Source organism: Aphelocoma coerulescens, chromosome 2 (genome assembly GCF_041296385.1).
Source record: "Aphelocoma coerulescens isolate FSJ_1873_10779 chromosome 2, UR_Acoe_1.0, whole genome shotgun sequence".
NCBI classification, from domain to species: domain Eukaryota; kingdom Metazoa; phylum Chordata; class Aves; order Passeriformes; family Corvidae; genus Aphelocoma; species Aphelocoma coerulescens.
The window spans coordinates 160270386-160289127 of NC_091015.1; the positions used below are offsets into that span (position 1 = coordinate 160270386).

At 38.0% G+C, this 18742-nt stretch overlaps 1 protein-coding gene across 8 annotated transcripts in view; it reads left to right on the forward strand.

The window, feature by feature from the left end:
• The window catches only part of PHF20L1 (PHD finger protein 20 like 1), a 56602-nt gene that overhangs the window by 23860 nt on the left and 14000 nt on the right, over nucleotides 1-18742 (forward strand). For 4 of the 8 annotated variants that reach the window (XM_069005503.1, XM_069005507.1, XM_069005504.1 and 1 more), the window contains 8 exons: nucleotides 1465-1717; nucleotides 3757-3942; nucleotides 4147-4353; nucleotides 10728-10946; nucleotides 11143-11199; nucleotides 12438-12542; nucleotides 16662-16826; nucleotides 17215-17396. In XM_069005503.1, coding sequence (XP_068861604.1) covers nucleotides 1465-1717; nucleotides 3757-3942; nucleotides 4147-4353; nucleotides 10728-10946; nucleotides 11143-11199; nucleotides 12438-12542; nucleotides 16662-16826; nucleotides 17215-17396 — 1374 coding nt within the window. The remainder of the gene's footprint in view (nucleotides 1-1464; nucleotides 1718-3756; nucleotides 3943-4146; nucleotides 4354-10727; nucleotides 10947-11142; nucleotides 11200-12437; nucleotides 12543-16661; nucleotides 16827-17214; nucleotides 17397-18742) is intronic. The other 4 variants (XM_069005508.1, XM_069005510.1, XM_069005506.1 and 1 more) reach the window with 3 other exon arrangements.

The window sequence follows — 18742 nt, forward strand, 5'->3', positions numbered from 1 at the left end:
AATGGGATGTGTTGCACCGGATCTTTACAGGATACTCCCAGCGAGCCGTTCCTATAGCATTCAGGGGCACCTTTTTACAGACATAGAATGTGCACTTGTGGGGTTTTGTTTTGCTTTTTTTTGTTTTTCCTCCACTGGATCATGGAAAGTTCTAGTGGAAAATAAAATTGCGATTTATAACAAAACTCAACAATACCCTCAAATCACCAGAGATACAATGTTTCTAGTTTGGATAAAGTGGTGCACATGTTCTAGATATACCTCTCTGCTTTGTTAGTTATGGTTTTATTAGATGGTACCATGCTGTACGATGTAACTGGGACAAGAAGGGAGACAGGCCTGAGAAATTATGTTCAGATATTGCAGTTTGCCCTTATTAGGCAAGTTGTAACACATGCACAGTTTTGGTAATGTAGGAAGAACTTCCAGTTAAAAATTTAAAATGCTAATGTCTGTCAATGCATGCTAATGGTCTAAAAATAGCACTATTTGTGTTAAGAAGGATGAAAATTGAGGAATTTGGAGAGATGCATTATATGTTGACTTTTTTCCTTCAAAAACTATTTTAACTCTTCATCTGCTCATTTTCCCCCGACAGTTAGCAATCTGTTTAACCCTGTGGTGCTAGAAGTTGTGATTTCTTCATGTTTGCACAAACATATAATGTGGTGAAATCCAGACTCCCAGCACTGAAAGGGGTTGTGTGAGAGTGTGGTGGAAAATTTTCATTGTTTTCAGACATTCCTTAAAGGAGCATTATCAACTTTTTCAGGTTCTCAAAAATACAAATTCCTTGTTAAATACAGTTTTCCTGAGGAACTGCTTAATTTTTTTTTTTTTTTTTTTCCCATCTCTGGTTGGGGAAATGACTGTGTCGGGAAAACCTTGGCAACTTTTTTTAGACCTGAAATCCTCTGAGGAAGGATTGTTTGCTCATAGCAGTGCCAGAGTTCAAGGAGTGTCTGGATAACACTCCCAGTCATGATTCAGCAGCAGGCAGTCCTGTGAGGAGCAGGGAGGAGGACTTGGGGATCCTTACGGGTCCCTTCCAGCATGAAATGCTCTGTGATGTGCATCAGTGTGTGTATTCTGGCTGGGAACAGATGCCCTCCAGGTTTTACTGGGAGACTGCACTGACAGTGAAGATGAAAGAGAAAACTAAAAATACTTCATTTAATTTTTAAATTGGGAATAGAGGGAAAATGTTTTATTTTCAGGCTTTTTGCAGGTGTTTGAAATAGTAAGAATTGAGCATTCTGAATACTGAAAACAATTGGTAGTGCTCCTTTAAAAAAAGCAAAATTTAATGTGATGCATTTTAAATAGTTTTCATTTGTACTTAAAATAATGTTGCTTTAATATATGTTTGAGTACTAAAATTGCTTTTAAAAAGAGCAAAATAGAATACAAGAACTACAGCGAAGAAACTGAAATAAAAGTATCAATTTTTTATTATTTATTCAGGAGATTTCACCTAAACCACAAAGTCAGAAAAAAAATGAAGCTGATATTAGCAGTTCTGCCAACATTCAGAAACCTGCACTGTTATCCTCAACTTTGTCTTCAGGAAAGGCTCGCAGCAAGAAATGCAAACAAGAATCTGGAGATTCTTCCGGGTGTATAAAGCCCCCTAAATCACCACTTTCCCCAGAATTAATACAAGTCGAGGATTTGACGCTGGTCTCTCAGCTTCCTTCTTCTGTGATAAATAAAACTAGTGAGCACAGACATTTTAAAAAAAATACCGTAACTACTTATAAGAGATATACAGAAATTTTCTTTGGTTGTAAATGGCTATTGCTTTTAAAAATGAATCTGCTTTAAATAAAATGTCCAAGTGGGAGAATTAGGGGTAGCTCACTATTTAAAAAGTCAAGTCACATAATAAGGCATTTGAATTACTCTACCAGAAGTAATACATTTAAATAATATATTGATATTTATAGAGGCATGGCTTTTAAGGGTTGGCTTTCCCTCTAGCTTAAATCTTCACACTAGCATTAACAGTGATACAGGAAAAATCAAACCTCCCTTCTGAAAAGGGCCTGATTCATTAAAAAGAAAAGACGTACACCTTGGTGTGGACCTTTCCTTCTCTGAGAAACTTCACCTTCAGCAGGCTGACGTTCTGTACCTGTTGGCTGTGGCATTCTTCACCTTATGTGATATTTCCTCCAAACACGATGTGAAAGAGAAGATGGGTTCAAGATCTGTGGTGGAAAAATATAAAAAATTGTGTTTCCTTGTCCCAGAAAAATCCCATGGGTTTTCAGCTTCTTAACATGTGTGACTGATTTGCCAAGTACCAAAATACTGTTTATCAGAAGAATAGGGAAAGCTTTATGCTGCATGCTTGAATACATTCTATTTTGTGACTATTAAGGTATTTCTATGATTTTTTTTTTTTGAGATTACGTTAGGTTTTTAGAGTTGTTTAGTGTCAGGTTCTTGGCCTAAAGAACATTAAATTATGAGGCCAAGGGTTAAAATAAGTGCAGGAGTCAGTAAGTCAAAAGCTACTTTTTTTTTTTTTTTTCCACTTTTATAGTAGTAATTGAGGATGGAAGACTCAACCTGCATCATGTGTTCCCCTTAACCTTGATTTTATAGTTTCACTTATAAGTTTCTTTTTAATCTTTGCTCACAGATAACTTTAAATGAGTGGGAAAGGGAGGGGTGCAAATTCAGCCTTCTTCATTTATTCAGTACACATTGGTAAAAATTGTATTTTGTCCCCACAAAATATTAGCAGTCATCCATATTGTAATACGCCTTCCATCCCCACCCCTAGAGCAATGGTAAGTAGCTTTCCTGGAGCATGCTTATATTTTGGATTAAGTTGGACTTCTCTGTAGCAATATTTTTTTTAAATAGCTTATTTAAAACTTGGTTACTTAGTAGATTAGATCTTGTTAGTGTTGTCTTTTAGTCTTTGGCTTCCACATTTTTTCTACCTCTACTGGAAAGTTGGTTTTGCCGTGTTTTTATTTTTAAATCTGTATATCTGACTCTAAAAACTGCTTACAAAAAGGAGAGAACAGTGATTTACAGTGTAATAGTGACTTAAATGTTTTTCTAAGGCAAAATTTTGTGAAACTGAGTAATATTGGAGAGGTGTAGGGGAGTGTGGGTTTTTTGTTTTTAATGAATCAGGCCTATATTAACCTATATCAATCCTCCTCCCCCCCCTTTCTTTTTTTGTTAAGTGTAAAGTTCTGGAGCCTTCTTATTGTGCCATGCACTGGCAGTGTGCATTTGAATTTCAGTTGGGGTATTGATATCAGGTTAGCAGAAGGCAGGAGGTGGGATGTAAAATTAAACACTGTTTTTGATTATTTTTTCAAGTTGTATGTTAACACTATCCATGACTTATTAGATCTTTAACTGTGATCATTTGTTCTGTTTATTGTTAAATCCTGTTACCCCCTTCCATTATAAGTAGCCTACTTCCTGGGTTGTGTGGGGAGGGTTGCTTACTGTAAATACACTGCTTGCCTAAAACAACCACCTTTAGCAGTTGGGAAGTAGGTGCCCTAGTAATTTATAATAAGCAAAAACCAGAATCCTGTGTTGAGCATAAATCTTTCTTTGCTCCTGGTAGTCACAGTTTTGTAATTACTTCTACCAGTTTTGCTGTGACTACCAGCTTTGCAAGCAAGAGCTACTTAAAGCACTCCCCATCTTTAGATCTCAAATGCTGCGGTAAGATGATGGTGTATCTCTCTGCTTCATGAACATTGAAAGATCTCTTTTTAGGTCCATCACAGCCAGTGAATTCCCCTAGATCCTACAAAAATAGCCAACGGAGAAGAAGATCACAGCGTTTAGCCACTTGCTCCTTGCCTGATGATTCTGTAGAAAAAGTTTCTTCTCCCTCTTCAGTTACTGGTGGAAAAGTGTTCTCCATCAGTGGTCAAAACCAACAGTCATCAAAATTGGAGGGTAATGTATCTTAATCTAATAAAGAACTGCCCGAGAGAAATTGAATCATAAAAATTAGACCTTTCATGGTTTTCAACTAATGGAATATTTTGACTTGCTGTAGCTAAAGCTGTATGCTGTTGCTATGTTATGTAACGCTGCAATCCAGACTTGTTTGTTGGACCCATGTATCTTTTTTAATATGACATTTTTTCTTTTATGTAGTACCTGATGTTGCTCATGTGTCACTTGAGAAGCGTGGACCATGTCTCCCTCTTGATTTAAGCCGTAGTTCGGAAGTTACAGCACCATTATCCACAGAATCCACTTTCCGTAATGAATATCCCAGTAAAGACAAGGAAGATATTCAGATGATTACATATCTTTCTTCCAAAGCAGTAACTGATGGAAGAGTAGCTACAACAGCGTCAGGTAAAGAGATTCAGTATACAACCAGAGAGATTTATAGTTGTAGGGTTAAAATGTGTGTGTATTCAATCCCACAGACAGAGGGGATACTTTTTATTTTCCTTTCTGCACACTCAAAAACCTGCCTCTCTTCTGGACTCCATTCATCTGCATATTCTTTGTCTTCACTGGCTTAGAGCTGCCTTAGCACTTCTAACACGCTTTAAGGGGAATCTGAGAACGTGGAATGTAGTAAGCAGTATTTCTTTCAAAAATATTTTTGCTAAAAGTTGTAAAAATAATTAATGAAGTGTTTACTAACATGCTATTTTGTGGCTTTGGCTTTAAAACAGTGATGTTCTTGAAGACAGTCAGCACTCCTCTGCTTTGCTTCTGTTTGCAGTGGAAATTCTGTCCTCTGCTTGCTACAAGATGTTGCTTAAAAACATTTCTGAAAAATCATCAAAAACCTTTATATAGACTTGGTCACCGTCAAAATCAGCACAGAGCCCAGTGCTGCAACTCTGTGCTGCCTCTCCCTTTGTAGCAGTTTATTGTCTACGTGGTTTATGTGAAACACTTGGATAGAGGTAACCAAGAGATTTGGGGAAGGATTGACAGAGTGGTTTGCAGACCCTGAAAGTGGGATGTTTTTATCCAGTGTATGCTAGGTGTTAATATAATTTTTTTTATAAATAAGTCTCTTTTGTGGGTATCATACCATTTTTAACCGGTTTCCAAGAAGGAATTCTTTTAAAGCCTTTTAAAAAAAAATTCTTGTTTTGTTTTGTTTCGTTTCATGAGAAAATAGTTCAGAAAAGTAGGAATAGGGGAAAAAAAATCAAATTATTATACTCTGCTCGGAAAGTTTTTGATAAGTGTAATTGATAGTAAGGGAGGACAGCATGACCTTAAAGGATAGAGTTATGATACTTAAACCATATTTTAGTCTATTAATCTATGAATCTCTTAAACTCATTTGTCAAAATAAGGGCTATGGGTATCTCTAGTGAGCCACCACATAAGGTTTTTAAAATATTAAAATTAAAATATTACTTAATTACTTGAGTGAAACCACGTGACAGTCTTCGTTTGCCCTTGATACATTTCACAGCAGTAGAATAACAGATTCCTGGGAAAATTACTTCTATAAAAGTCCTTTTTATGTCATGTCTTCTGCCACTAAGAGAAGTGCTTTTGGAAGATGTGTATTTGCCCACTCACTGAGCAAGATCATAAAAGAAAGCAACAGCTTCCAACAACCATCTGTTTCCTGTTTGGTAAAAGTAATTTCAGTTACTAGGAATTTAACTTCTGGCTTTTCTGATATATTTTCTGGCTCATTTTATTTATACTTGGTAATGCTGGAAGTTGCCTGCTCCTGTCACGGGCCTGACTCAGGGCAGAGTGCACCAGTTCTAAACCCAGCACTCAGGAGTGCACTTTGGACCTGTTTGTTGAGCTGGGTTTTGGTCTTGGCCACAGCTGAAGGAATGACAGAAAGAATAAATTTCATTTAGAGCCACCTTTATTTAATGACTCAAAATTATGTGACATGTCCACACAGTTTGTGTCAGGGAAAAACATTCCCTGATAAATTGTCTGTTGTTACTACTTGAGTTCATAGTGGGAAGCCAGAAGTGCTTGCAGTCTATACCAGAGGATAGAGTTTATACTGTATATAAAAAGGCTTAATGAGCCTTTTTTCATATCTATATAATTTTAAGAGTTATAAGCTCTAAAAGAACTGATTTTCCAGCTACATTTTTTTCTTCTGAGTTTTTACCTTCCAGACTCATCTGTTTTGTTCCTAGTTTTCATGTATTAGAGTTTTCCTTCATGCAATAAATGGAACTGTGTCTTGAGCTTTCATACTGACTTCTTGTCCAAATGTTAGAAGTCTTCAGTGGTTTGGAGCATCTAGCCCAACAGCTTCTTGGGTATAAGCTTTGTGGCCTGAAAGACTAATCTAAGCAGGCTGATATCTTTAATTCACAGATTTCATAGCAGGTTTTGGAGCTATCTGCCTCTGTCAGTGGTATCACTAGGACTCTAATTGAAATTCATGTGTGTTTCGAGTTCATCTCAGACTTTTAACTCTGGTGAAACATGTTTATCCTTCTCATAATCTTAGAAGAAAAAGAAAAATGTAGATTTAAAGTTCAGGTTTGAAACCTTTGGAGTTAGTTTAGACTATTGAATAAATTTGTTGTGTTCTCTGCTTTAGAAGGCATTGTTTTACCTTTGAAATAGCACAGGTTCTCAAGTCATGTTCCTGAAGCACACATAATTACACCAAATTCTTGCATGCTTCAGGAAAATTAATAGGATTCACTCTATTTATCAGTACTTTTCTGATTATCCGTTTAAACAATGGCAAGCAAATATATACAGGAGAGGTGCCCAAAGCTTTCCTCATTCCTATCCGTTCTTGAGATAATTGAGAAAAGTTAATTTGTGTTATGCAGAAACATCTAAGTGCAGTTTCATACACTGCATTGTTTACCATTGTGTATGCATTGTGACTCTGTACATTACAAATTGAGAACTCTGGAGTAAAATCCAAACTGTTCTGTAATTGACCTGAAAGAACTACTATAAATCTGCATCTGTTTTGTTTTAAATAGTTTAAATCCACAGTCAGTCAGAATACTTGCAAAACACTGTAGATTTGCCATTCTGAATACATGAACTTCAGGTCTTTCTGTAGTTGTGCTTCTCTTTAAATTTTTGGTAGTTTTTCTTGGTTTCTGTAACTCTGCACCATTTATGTTAGTTTAACTATTATATATTGAGCAGACATAATTTCAGCAAGCAATCTGAGCTTTGAGATTTAAGTAAAAGGAAAATACTGTTACACTTACTAATCTAACAATATAATATTTGTAATACTAATATAATTTATTATTGTTAGCTGTTATATCCTATCCTAATGCTTATAGACGATGTTGCTAGTAGGGTAACATTAGGTTAACTACATGGGAAACATTTGCATTTAAGACTAAAAGAAATAAAAACATTGCATACTTTTATATCATTTCCTTGGTAACAGGTTTACTGCAGCAGGAACAAGAAACAGCTGATGTACAAAATTTTCAGTAAATAATATAGGTCTCTTTTTAAAAATTCTTGCCAGTGTTACTGAGTACTTTACCTTGCTTGTAAGAGGGATGAACTATTGTTCATCTTGTTACTTGCTCTTGTTACTTTGGGGCTGTTTGTTTTACTCCAACCATCTATTAACAGTCAGAGTTACTCCCTAATTTGAATGCCTGCTGTTCTAATCTCTGCCCAGAAGTTCCCAGTTTGGGTTGGTTATGAGGCAAGCAAGAACCTTTTCATGGGCTTATTCTTCCTAAAGACATCATTTTGGGCAGGGTCCAGTATTAATCTGTGATAGACACTTAAAAGTCTGTTTAGGTATAAAATTGATCCTATGCACTGGGAATTTGAATCACTAAATTAAATATGACCAGCATGATTGATATTTCTATCGCAATATGATTTGTGTATTAATGCAGATGATGGTATTTATGCTATTACTTGAAACATGGAAAGCCATGAAATAGAATATCAGTCAACAGAATAAGTTGCTTCAGATTGCTACAATTTGTTTGAACTTGATGAATGTCAATTAGCAGTAGCGCTGCAAGCCCAGCTGTGCTGCTGTACTTGTGGCACAACATCCTGTCCTGTGCCTGTACTTGCATGAGGGGGCTTGTGTCACTTCCCTGTGCCATAACAGGAGGAGTAGCACTGGAAACATGTCATTAACTGGACTGGGAATGCTGTGGTTTGCATTTCTTTTTAATCTGAAATTAGTCTTCTAGTGATAAAATTGATCTTGGAACAGTGACAAAATCAGTAGTTTACCAAGTCCAATCTCTGGTTGTCTTTGTGCTAAGTGTTAACTGCAGACCTCCCACGTTCACTGTGTGGGAGGTGGCTGGCTAGACTCCTTAAGAGGAATAAAATTGCAATTAAAAGTAGCATTTCAAAAAAAAAGGTAGCATTTCCATAAAGGAACTAATATTTTTCTGGTTGTATTTGTTACTTGCCCTTCCAAGTGATTACCTTGTCTAATTTTGTGGTTATGTGTAAAGCATAGTGATTGCACAGTTGAAAAGTAGACTTTTCAAGCCTTAACACTTTATGTAGGATTTGAGAATTTAAGAGTCTTAGTCTAAAATGATTTTCAATGAAGAAAAGTAAAAGCCAAGAATGACATTGCAGTGTATACAGGCATAATAGCAATTTTTATTTTCAGATTACTACAGAAAGACAGTTTAGAGAGTTCTGACAGCAAGATGGGTATTTGCTTGACAGGAGCAGACTTCTGCCCAATATAAGTGTTCCCTCAAACAGTTATTGATTACTTTGTCAAATGTGCTTGAAAATTATTGAGATCCTGAAATTTGTTTTGTTTTGGCTGTTGGTATTAAAACATATTTGGATATCAGGTCAGGGTTTCTTCTCAGTAATAAAGTTTAAATACTAATTCATCTAATGTTGAGACTAAATTTCCCTTGAGGTTGTTTGGATGGAGCGTTCTCACATCTTTTCATCAAAATGGCAGTGACCTAACTGAATTACGTGCATTTGGGTGATCCTTTTGCACTCTTTTTAGAAATGAGACAAGACGTTGATAGCATGATGATGTGGGAAAGTGTCACTTTTTCCTTTCACTAATGTGCTAAAATATACTTATTGCTCTACAGATGGCAGAGCAGTTCAGTCCTGTAACAGAGACAAATGGTAATTAGGAAACCCAAGAAAGGAGTAATTTGGATAGTGTTTTGTGTCAATGATAAGTACTCCAGCAAGCTAAATGCACTTGAAATACAGACAAAGGCAAGAGCCTGAATTAGTCTTAAAAGGATTATGGTCTTAGGTGAGATGGTTGATTTGAGGCAGTGGAAAGACTCAGGTAGCCCCAGCCATGGTGATGCAGCTCGTGCCATGTGACAGGAGCCAGCACCAGAACTGAGCAGCTGCTGCTGCCTGGATTGCATGGTACAGAGCTGTCCTGCAGCTGGGGACATCTGGCATTTCAAAGTGCTGTGTGGTGTGAGACGGGATGCACCACTTTCTATTGCTCTTGCTGGCCCTGTGGCTTTCTGACTGGTGGCATTTTGGTTGTGTTCCCAGGAAGGCTCGTAGGAGTGGGAGTGGGTGTTGTGTGAGCTGTGCTGTATCCCAGTAGAGTTTGGTTGGTCTGTCCTAGTTGGGAAGGCCACTGTACAGGGTCAGCCCTGAAGTGTTGCCTTTTCCCCAGAATCTTTTTATGACTGACGAATTTTCTAAATTATCTTAATGCTGCTTAGTGCATTCTCAGCTCCATATTTTGTCTTGTTGCATATCTTGACCAGTAGCAGGTATTTTTCAGGATTTTTTTTTTTTTTTTTTTTTTTTTTTACATGGTAATGCTTTTGTTGGGCTGTTCTGAGAGACACCAAAGTTAACTGGTGCCTCCAAGTGTTTACAGCTGGCATGGAAAAACATGAACCCCTTATGACTTCACAGAGCTGCATTTTTGTGCAGTATGTCCTTGGCGTGGTCCTAAAATGTCCTCAAGGGTCTGATAAAAATTAGGTTTTCCTGATTACAACAAGATGAAACTTGAAGCTCTCACAATATTGATGGACACAGTAATAGAGAGTTTTGAATTACCTCAGTAATGTTCTTTATAAGTAACTTTTATTCCAGTTTGATTATTTTAAAATTATTATAAATATTAGCAGTGGAAATTATAATTTCAGTTTTGTTTTGTTTTCAGTTTGTTACTTCTAACTTGCATCAGATAAAAAACTAAAAAACAACTACATATTTCACTGAATAAACTTTTCTAAATAGTACAAGATAGAAATTGTCAGTATATGATGCTGAATTCTGACAAATCACAGTACTTTTGCATGTAATTCAAATGTGGATTAATGAAAGTGAGTTATTTTAAGTATTAAAATCAATGAAAAATTCAATTACCAGAAATGTTTTATACATAGGGTTAAAAATATTGTACCAGAGCTTAATTTTTCTGTAAACATAATGGAGCATTAACTTAAATGATTCTGACAGTGTCAGCACCTTTAGCTGTTACTTTTGTGGGTTTCTATTACAGTGAAATAAAGGAAACAAAAAGGCTTAGAAGTGTCAGCAAAAGCACATTTTAACCAGTACAGGCAGTTTAAAAGAGAGTGCAAATTCCAAAACATAGGAAGAAACCTTCTGTGGCATGTATTGTCTTGTATGTAAGACTAAGATCTAGACATTCATATGCAGTAATTATCTGATGAGTGTGATGATGATATGACCAATATTGACATTTCAGTGATCTGACCCAGCCCTGGCTGGCTGCAATCCTTATGGAATGCCGAGTAAATCCATCTTCTTGTTTTCAGCACCCTCGTCCCATGTACATGCCTTGCATCTGGAAATGCCTTTAACCAGTAGTCTCAAGTTACCCAAAGGGAATAGTAAAAAAAAGAGGTCTTCCACATCAGTGAGCTCTGAAGGGACAGAGACACAGTGCTCTGTGCCCATAAAGGAGAAATGTTTTGAGAGTCTGAAGGAGAAAATATTAAAGAACGTGATTGAGAAGGACAAGCTCTCAGAAGTTGGTAAACTACAATACTTTTTGTTTCCAGTGCTTTAGACAATAAAAATAATTGTAAAATGACATGAAAAATAATTGTATTGTTTGTATGTTTCTTGTTACTGTGTGCCATTAGGATTTTTTACAGTCTAATGACTTTTACAAGAAAGTAGGTCATCAGCCAGACACTGGCCTTATGGCATATATTCTTCAATTTGCAGGTGCAGCTAGAATGGAAAGAAAAGGAAAACTGGAAGAGAAAAGTTCTTCAACATATGGTACATAGAGAGCAATATTATTTTTAGGAAAAAAGGAAAAATTCTCTAACACCTAATGTCTCTGAAGAGCAGATATAAAAGCATAAAATATTTCCTGGGCCCAGCTGCACTTTTTGTTTGTTAAGGTCTTACAAAAAGTTTTTGTGTATATGACAGGTTTGTAATAGAAGAATAATTTGTAAGATAAAATGAAAGTGCCCATAGCAAGGATTTTGAGGGATCCTAAAGTACTTATAAGAGGCCCACTGCCTCTGGTTTTCCATTTGATTAAGGATTTTTTAGTAGAATGAATAATACTGGCTGTTTCATTGTACTGTCAGAGATGGGAAGAGCAAACAAGGGTTACTAGCAAAACATTTGGCAATTTATGAAATAAGATATAAATTGAAGAGGACTCTGGTTTTATCCTGTGTTCAAAATAAATTATTAGAGACTGGCAAGAATTCAGAAGTGATTCTGCCTTGTTTTTTCAGGAGGTAGAAGTTTTGTCTCTGTGTTCCTCAAGAAGATAAGACTGATCCAATTTGTGTGCAGGAAACAATCCTGACTTTGAGGCTTATTTTTTGTAGCAAGTTAATTTCCTTATTATTTGTCTCCTGCTGATAACTTAAGAAATAGAGTGAAAATGTGGGATGTATTTTGTCTGAGGAGAATTAACAGGATAAAAATAATTTTTCAGAGTCAAAGTACTTGTCCTCATGTGTATACCAACAGTGGTTAAAAGTGAACTGCAGCGTAAAAAATGTGTCAAATTCTAGTCAGAATCAGTTTTCTATGAGGATGCCACTGTGTAGTGCAGAGTGCTGACAGCAGCAGCAGATTTGTGATACTGAAATTTCCCTCAAGTGTCTTTTTGTAGGCCTAGTACCTGGTTTTAGGATAATGTAGCCTTTATAATTGGGAATTTTGCACTTGTGAAAGCTTTTTCTCTTGCCCAAATCTTTTTGTTATAAACTGTAAGTAAAATAGAAGTTACAAGCTATTTATATGATACTACATATTTTGTGTACTTTGCTGTATTTTTTTCTGCTATGATGTCTTACTTTGAAATACTTAAAATTATACTATTTGTCAAATGAGATTTCTTTGAACTGTTATACCAGCTATTAATAAGAGATGTGCCCAAGATATCGAGTAAATTAACTGAATCATTTTGATCTGACTAGACAACTAGAGCACTTGATTTTGAATGCCTTGTTTAGGTTAAGCTGCTTTAAATTGTTTAATTTTTATTTCAGCTAAAAAGAAAGAAAAAGAAAAGGAGAAAAAGGAGAAGAAGGAAAAAGATCATAAACCAAAACAGAAAAAGAAGAAGAAAAAAAAGAAGAAATCAAAACAGCATGGTAAGTTCCATTTACATTTTTTTAAAGTAAGTGAAACCACTCAGTATATTTCTAGCATTAGATAGTAAAACTTGTTTGTAAACAATATGAATGTAAAATTTCAGACGTGTCCAAGAGTAAGTTTTAGCATTAAATATGAAGAGGACACTTGGGTCTGTGACTTCTCTTTTTCTTGTATTTCTAACCTGTCTCTATGTGATAGACATAGATATTTCATAGATGTTTTTTCTTCCTCAAAAATGTATGCTTGTTGTTTTCATCTCTTTAAATTCTTTGTTTAAAGCTCTGTATATGTGTCCTCTCTATTTTGCTTGGACATTAAAATTATTCTAGTATCTAGTTTGTTGTTGAATTTCAGTGGTTTACTGTATGCAATGCACCCCCTCTTTAACAGTTAATCCTTAACAGCTTCTCTGTTGTAACAGCCTTGTCTATTGCCTTGACAAATGTTTGTGGATTATTTGTTTCTCTGTCCAAGATTTGTGCTCTAACATGAAAATGCTTCCAGATCATGCAGTGCTTGAGTGTGAATTGCAATATTGTAGGTTTCGTGTACTTCACCATCTTTATACTGGAGTAATATAATTTTATGCTATAAACTTCAATTGCTTATTTTACCTAAAAATCATTGGGAGCTTCTTACTTGCACTGGGAAGGCATCTAAGTATTTGCAAGAAGATACTGATAAATGCTAGGTATGTGCCCAGTATTGTTCTTTGGTTTTGTCTTCTTGTGGTTATAAGGTGGTTTGTTGTGGGCTGGGGATTTTTGTGGTTTTTTTGGGTTCTTTTTTGGTTTTTTGGCTTGTTTTTTTTGGGTTTTTTTTGTTTTGGTTTGGTTTGTTTTTTTTTTCTTTTTTTCTGTTGTTGTTGTTTTTTATCTCATCTTTTTATTCCTTTGGTGTTTTTACCAGCTTGTCTTGAAACTTAGAAGCTTGGCAGAGGTATCATATTTAGGTTCCAATTTCTAGGGGTCTTACCCAGTGTTTGTAAATATGAGAAGAAAATTTGCCTAATGCCTCAACAAATAGAAATCTTAAATCCAGATGCAAAAGGCAGAGTGAGTAAAACTTGAGTATTTTATTCTTTGCAAATTCATCTTGTGAAAATCTGGGTTTAGCAATGCAGAGGTATTCAATATGGATTATTTTTTTAACTGGGGAAGAAATGAAAATACTCTGGTGGATTCTGACTCCAGTTTCTGACCCTGAAAAAGCTGATCTGTCAAAAGAAGCAGCACTCTCTCTCCAGGACTATCCACTCCAGGTGTGGATAGATGTGTAAGGGTGTGAGGCATGCTCCTTTAGGTTGAAACCAAATTGAGGCATCTTGGGGAAGAAGACAGAATGGGTACGTTGGGTGCCCCAGATAAGTTTTGCACAAGGCTTTAAGACAAACCAACAAACTCCAACAAAAACTGTTCTTTGTGCTCCAAGTGTGTGTATGATTTACTGACTGTATAAAACGCATGTGTAGCAGAAGGTAGGTAACACCTGGTTTTTATGCTGCTCTGTTGCAGTCAGGTTGAAAGTCATCCAGCATGAAGTACAGCTGCTCCTTGGGTTGACTACAGTGAATACATTTGGGAAATGCTGGAGATAGTGTGCATTGGACAGAGACAGTAAAGAGAAAAGTGACTTCATGGAAGGCTATCTAGGAGAGGATATTGTGGAACCCATAGCAGGAAAACTGTAGTTACAAGTGAAAGCAGGAGTGCTTCCTACAGAAGGACCAAAGTGCAGTAATCTGATTACTTGCTTGTGTTGAAGAATTAAGTTTGATGGGTAGCTACTCATAATTACTGATTAAAGCCATGGGCATGCTCAGGTGGGTCCAGAGGAAGGCCACAATGATGATCAGAGGGCTGGAGCACCTCCCCTATGAGAAGATGCTGGGAGCCTGTTTAGCCTAGAAAAGGCTGGGGGAAGACCTTGTAGTAGCTTCCCAGTACTTACAGGAGACCTACAGGAAGGATGGGGAGGGACTCTTTAAAGGGAGTGTAGTGATAGGGCAAGGGATAACAGTTTTAAACTGAAAGAGGGTAGATTTAGGTTAGATATTTGGATGAAATTATTTTCTGAGGGGATGGTGAGCCACCAGAACAGGTTGCTCAGAGAAGTTGTAGGTGTCCCATCCCTGGAAGTGTTGAAGGCCAGGTTGGATGGGCCTCTGAAAAACCTGGTCTACTGGAAGGTGTCCCCTGCCCATGGCAGGGGCGTGGAACAAAATGATCTTTAAGGTCCCTTCCACGCCTAACTATTCAATGATTTGCAATTACATGGCTTTCCTAGGACAGTCTCTCCAGTCATTATGATTAGGGACAGGGTTGCAAATATGTTTCTTGAGACTGTTGAAAATAGTTTGTATTAGAGGAAAAGATATGATGCTGGTATCAATATAAATGTCAGTACCACTGTATGACCAGCAGGCAGAAGCACATGGTGTTGTCTATGCTTGTGTGTGTGTGTTATAACAGCCTCATCCTGCTCCTTTCTCTGGCTGAGCAGGAAGATACTACAGAGGTATATAAGTACAGTGGGGATCTCTGCAACAGGTGGGCTCAGACACTGGCTACCAGTAGCTCCTCTGAATCCCAGTCTTTCCAGTTTCTGGTGCCTGCAGATACAAGCTCAGAGGGCAGCAGCCCCACTGCAGTACAGACAGTCTCACTTCAGTGTGCATTCTCTCACACTTCCAGCACTGGCCAGGACTCCCCAGGTCCCCAGAGCCCCCCCACCCCAGCTCTCCTGCTTAGAGAGGCACTTCCACCCAGAGCTGGCCCTTGCAGACCCACTGACCCCTTGCTCTCAGGCCATTTCACCTGCTCATCAGCTTGTCCAGCTTGATCCATGCAAGCAATCAGACACTTGAACTGGCTGCAGGTGCTGTAGCATGAGCTCTTGGGCTTCTGTGACCAGAGATCCCTGGCATGGGGCTGGCACTGCAGTCACTGCAGTCTGAGTGCTGGCACCACAGATACACGGACCTTTCGACCTGCAGTGCCACTCCATTTGCTAGCACACGGACCATGTACTCACCTGAGCCCTGAATGGAGAGCCCCTCCCCAGTGTAAGAGATGGAAATGAGATTTAGTAAGAATCACAGAATAGCTGAGGTTGGAAGTGGAGGTGCAGGGGTCCAACCCCCTTGTCCTGGTGCTGGTTGCCTGGGATTATGTCCAGACAACTTTTCAATGGCTCCGAGGAGACAGACGTACAACCTTTGCCATCACAGGCTGGATGCAGGGCACGGCCAGATGGGTGTACTGACCACAAAACTATTAATGCATAACTGGCCTTTTGTATCCTGTTATTCCCTTGTTCTCCCCATAATTGCTCTTCCCCAAATCACTTCAGTCCATCCATTTTCCCCACCTTTATTTTCTTCCCTGAACATTTCATAATAAGTCATTTGCAAACCCAAAATGATTTTGCCCCACATCCCATAGTGTCCCCCACTGGCAGCCCACTGGGCCGCAACTGCCCCTAGTCCAGAAGATGATCCAGAGAGCTGCTGTGGGTAACAGATCATGAGGGGTTTCATGCATGGATAATGGAGGTGATGGCACTTCTGGGAGAGTCTGATAGGGGCCTGGCCAGGGTGTGTTTGTTGTTTGCCTGCTCATCCTCTTCCTTTGGGGCTGTGTGTATGTACTCTTCTGGGATGCTCCCTAGCCCATCCCAGGACCTTTTGGCCCATTGATGTCTCCTGGGATGGTTCAAGGATGGTTCAATCTCCTAGGAAGATTCAAAGGCGATTTCCTTTGGGCTCCCTGTGCTCCTCTGCAGGGGTGCAGACAAGCTTTTATAACTTAAACTGACAGGGTCATCTGTGGTTGCTTCTAGGTAGCAATGCAAAAGAGAGAGTCACCAGCAGAATCTCTAAGGATAGCAGATGGTGCAGGATGAATATGTTTCTTACTGGAAATTTTTTAATAAAATGTTACGAAGAGCTTTTGCCATTTCTTATTTACAGTTTCATCATCCTGATAACCTCAGCGTTGATATTCTTTACTTGTCAACATAATGCTGCAGTATAATCTATATGCAATATTCTTTTGGGGTTTTTTGTCATGAATTTTACTTTTGTAAGAGCGACTTCTTTTCTTTTAACTTTTCAGATTATTCGGATTATGAAGACAGTTCTGTTGAATTCCTGGACAGGTGCTCCTCTCCCTTAACGCGGTCCTCGGGCAGCTCTCTGACTTTGCGCAGCATGTTCTCAGAGAAGAACACTTCATACCAGTATCCAAGAGCTATCCTCTCCGTTGACCTTAGTGGAGAAAGTAGGTTGAATGAACAGCAAATTTCAATTTATAGGTTTAATTTGTTAAGAAAGAGAATTTTAAAGGAAATAATTTGGTTTATGTTTGGGATTGTAGCTATAAATACAGTGACTGATTTATCCTTCATCTATTTAAATCAAAATGCTTACACTCCTTAAGCTGTTCTACCTTGTACTTGCTTTGGTTAAGTGTTGCTACTCTGCATCTGAGGAGAGCACATTAAAGGGACTTTGCAGAATTCATCTAGAAATCTCATATACCAGCAGTGTGTTTGAGAGCAATTTTTTTGCTAATGCAGATTAAGATTTTTAACTGTCAAAACTCCCTGCGTTTCTGTGAATTATTATGTCTCTTCACACACAGTTTCACATGTATTTATTTTTATTAGACCTTTCAGATGTGGAGTTCTTGGATGATTCTTCCACAGAGAGTTTGTTACTTAGTGGTGATGAATACAATCAGGATTTTGATTCAACTAACTTTGAAGAGTCTCAGGATGAAGATGATGCTCTCAATGAAATTGTTAGATGCATTTGTGAACTTGATGAAGAAAATGGCTTTATGATTCAGGTAAAGAAGTTTGGTGTGTGGAGTTACATTTTCCATGTGTTTTGCTTGTGAAGGTGCCCTTTTGATGTGTCGCAGACTGAAATTATGTAGAGAGCTGTACATAAGTGAACAAGAACAAAATATTTCTTTGTTCTGCACTTGGTTTGCCTCTGTTCAGTGGATGCAGAGCTGTTGCTCTAGGATGGGGTTTCTCTAGCAATTTGATACGTAGGACAAATTTGTAAGGAAAGGTAACCTTTCTTTATAGTCAGCTGATAAATTTGGAATAAAGTATCCTTTGCCACAAACCATTGCTTCTGTTCCCCAGACCATCCTGATTATACGAGCCCTTCTGGTTTGGCCCTTGTGCTTTGCAGTACCACTTATAGAAACCTCTCTGCTCACTGTAAATGTCCCTCCTCTGTGTGCAACATGTCTCCTGTGCAGACACTAAATACTGTCAGTACTGTGATGTGTGTTTCATCTTTAGAATAGCACTTCTCTCACACTGGATATTAGTACCAGGTTTTAGAAACTGCTGAGAATTTACATCTTAAGTTGGTATAAATAAAATGGAAGAAGAGTATACCAGGTCTGCACAGCATTCAGGTGTTGATGGATTGCAACTCCTGCTGCTTATTTCTTTGTACTCCAATGAGGAGACCATTTCCCATCCATGAGTAATTTCAAGTCTTTTTTGTCAAGGAGTTTATAATGCAGTGAATAAATCAGATGCAGAAAGCAGTAAGGAAGAGTTCAGTTGCCAATAATTTAAAAAGGTCATGAACTTCCTGTGTTTTTTACCCCCATTCAAAAAACAGGTTTGTATTCAACTATTACTGTGATACAGTTCCTGTTGACAGTATGGAGGCTTTTAGTCAAGATTTAAAGGAAACAAGTAGGGCTGTCATGTGTTAGTGGACTTAACTCTTCTGGAACTGACAGAGCCCTGGCAATGGAAGTACACAGGATCTCTCTGGGAGCAGGTTGAATTGCAGTGCTGTGTTGGAGGAACTGAGCAGGAGTTCAGCTGTGGTAACGATGTGGAAAAATGGACTGGTGTGGCAGTCTTTGGAGACACGAGAGGATATTGTAGCTTTAGTGACAGGAGGAAAGGTGGCTTTGGTGTTTTAAACAGGTTGATGCTCAAAGGCATGTCAGAGCAAAGAGGGGAGATTTTCAGCAGTGAGCCAACAGGTATTTAAAACTGGCAAGCACAGAGTTGAGAAAGGGAAGTATCTTTTTAAGAGGTAGTTTCCTGCCTGTTTTTGAAGTTTAATGGCCTGATTTTTCCTCTTCATGCTTGTCTCACTGAGAGCAACCAGTTTGCTGTTTCTAGGCTCTCATGTCTTACCACTTCTATTTTG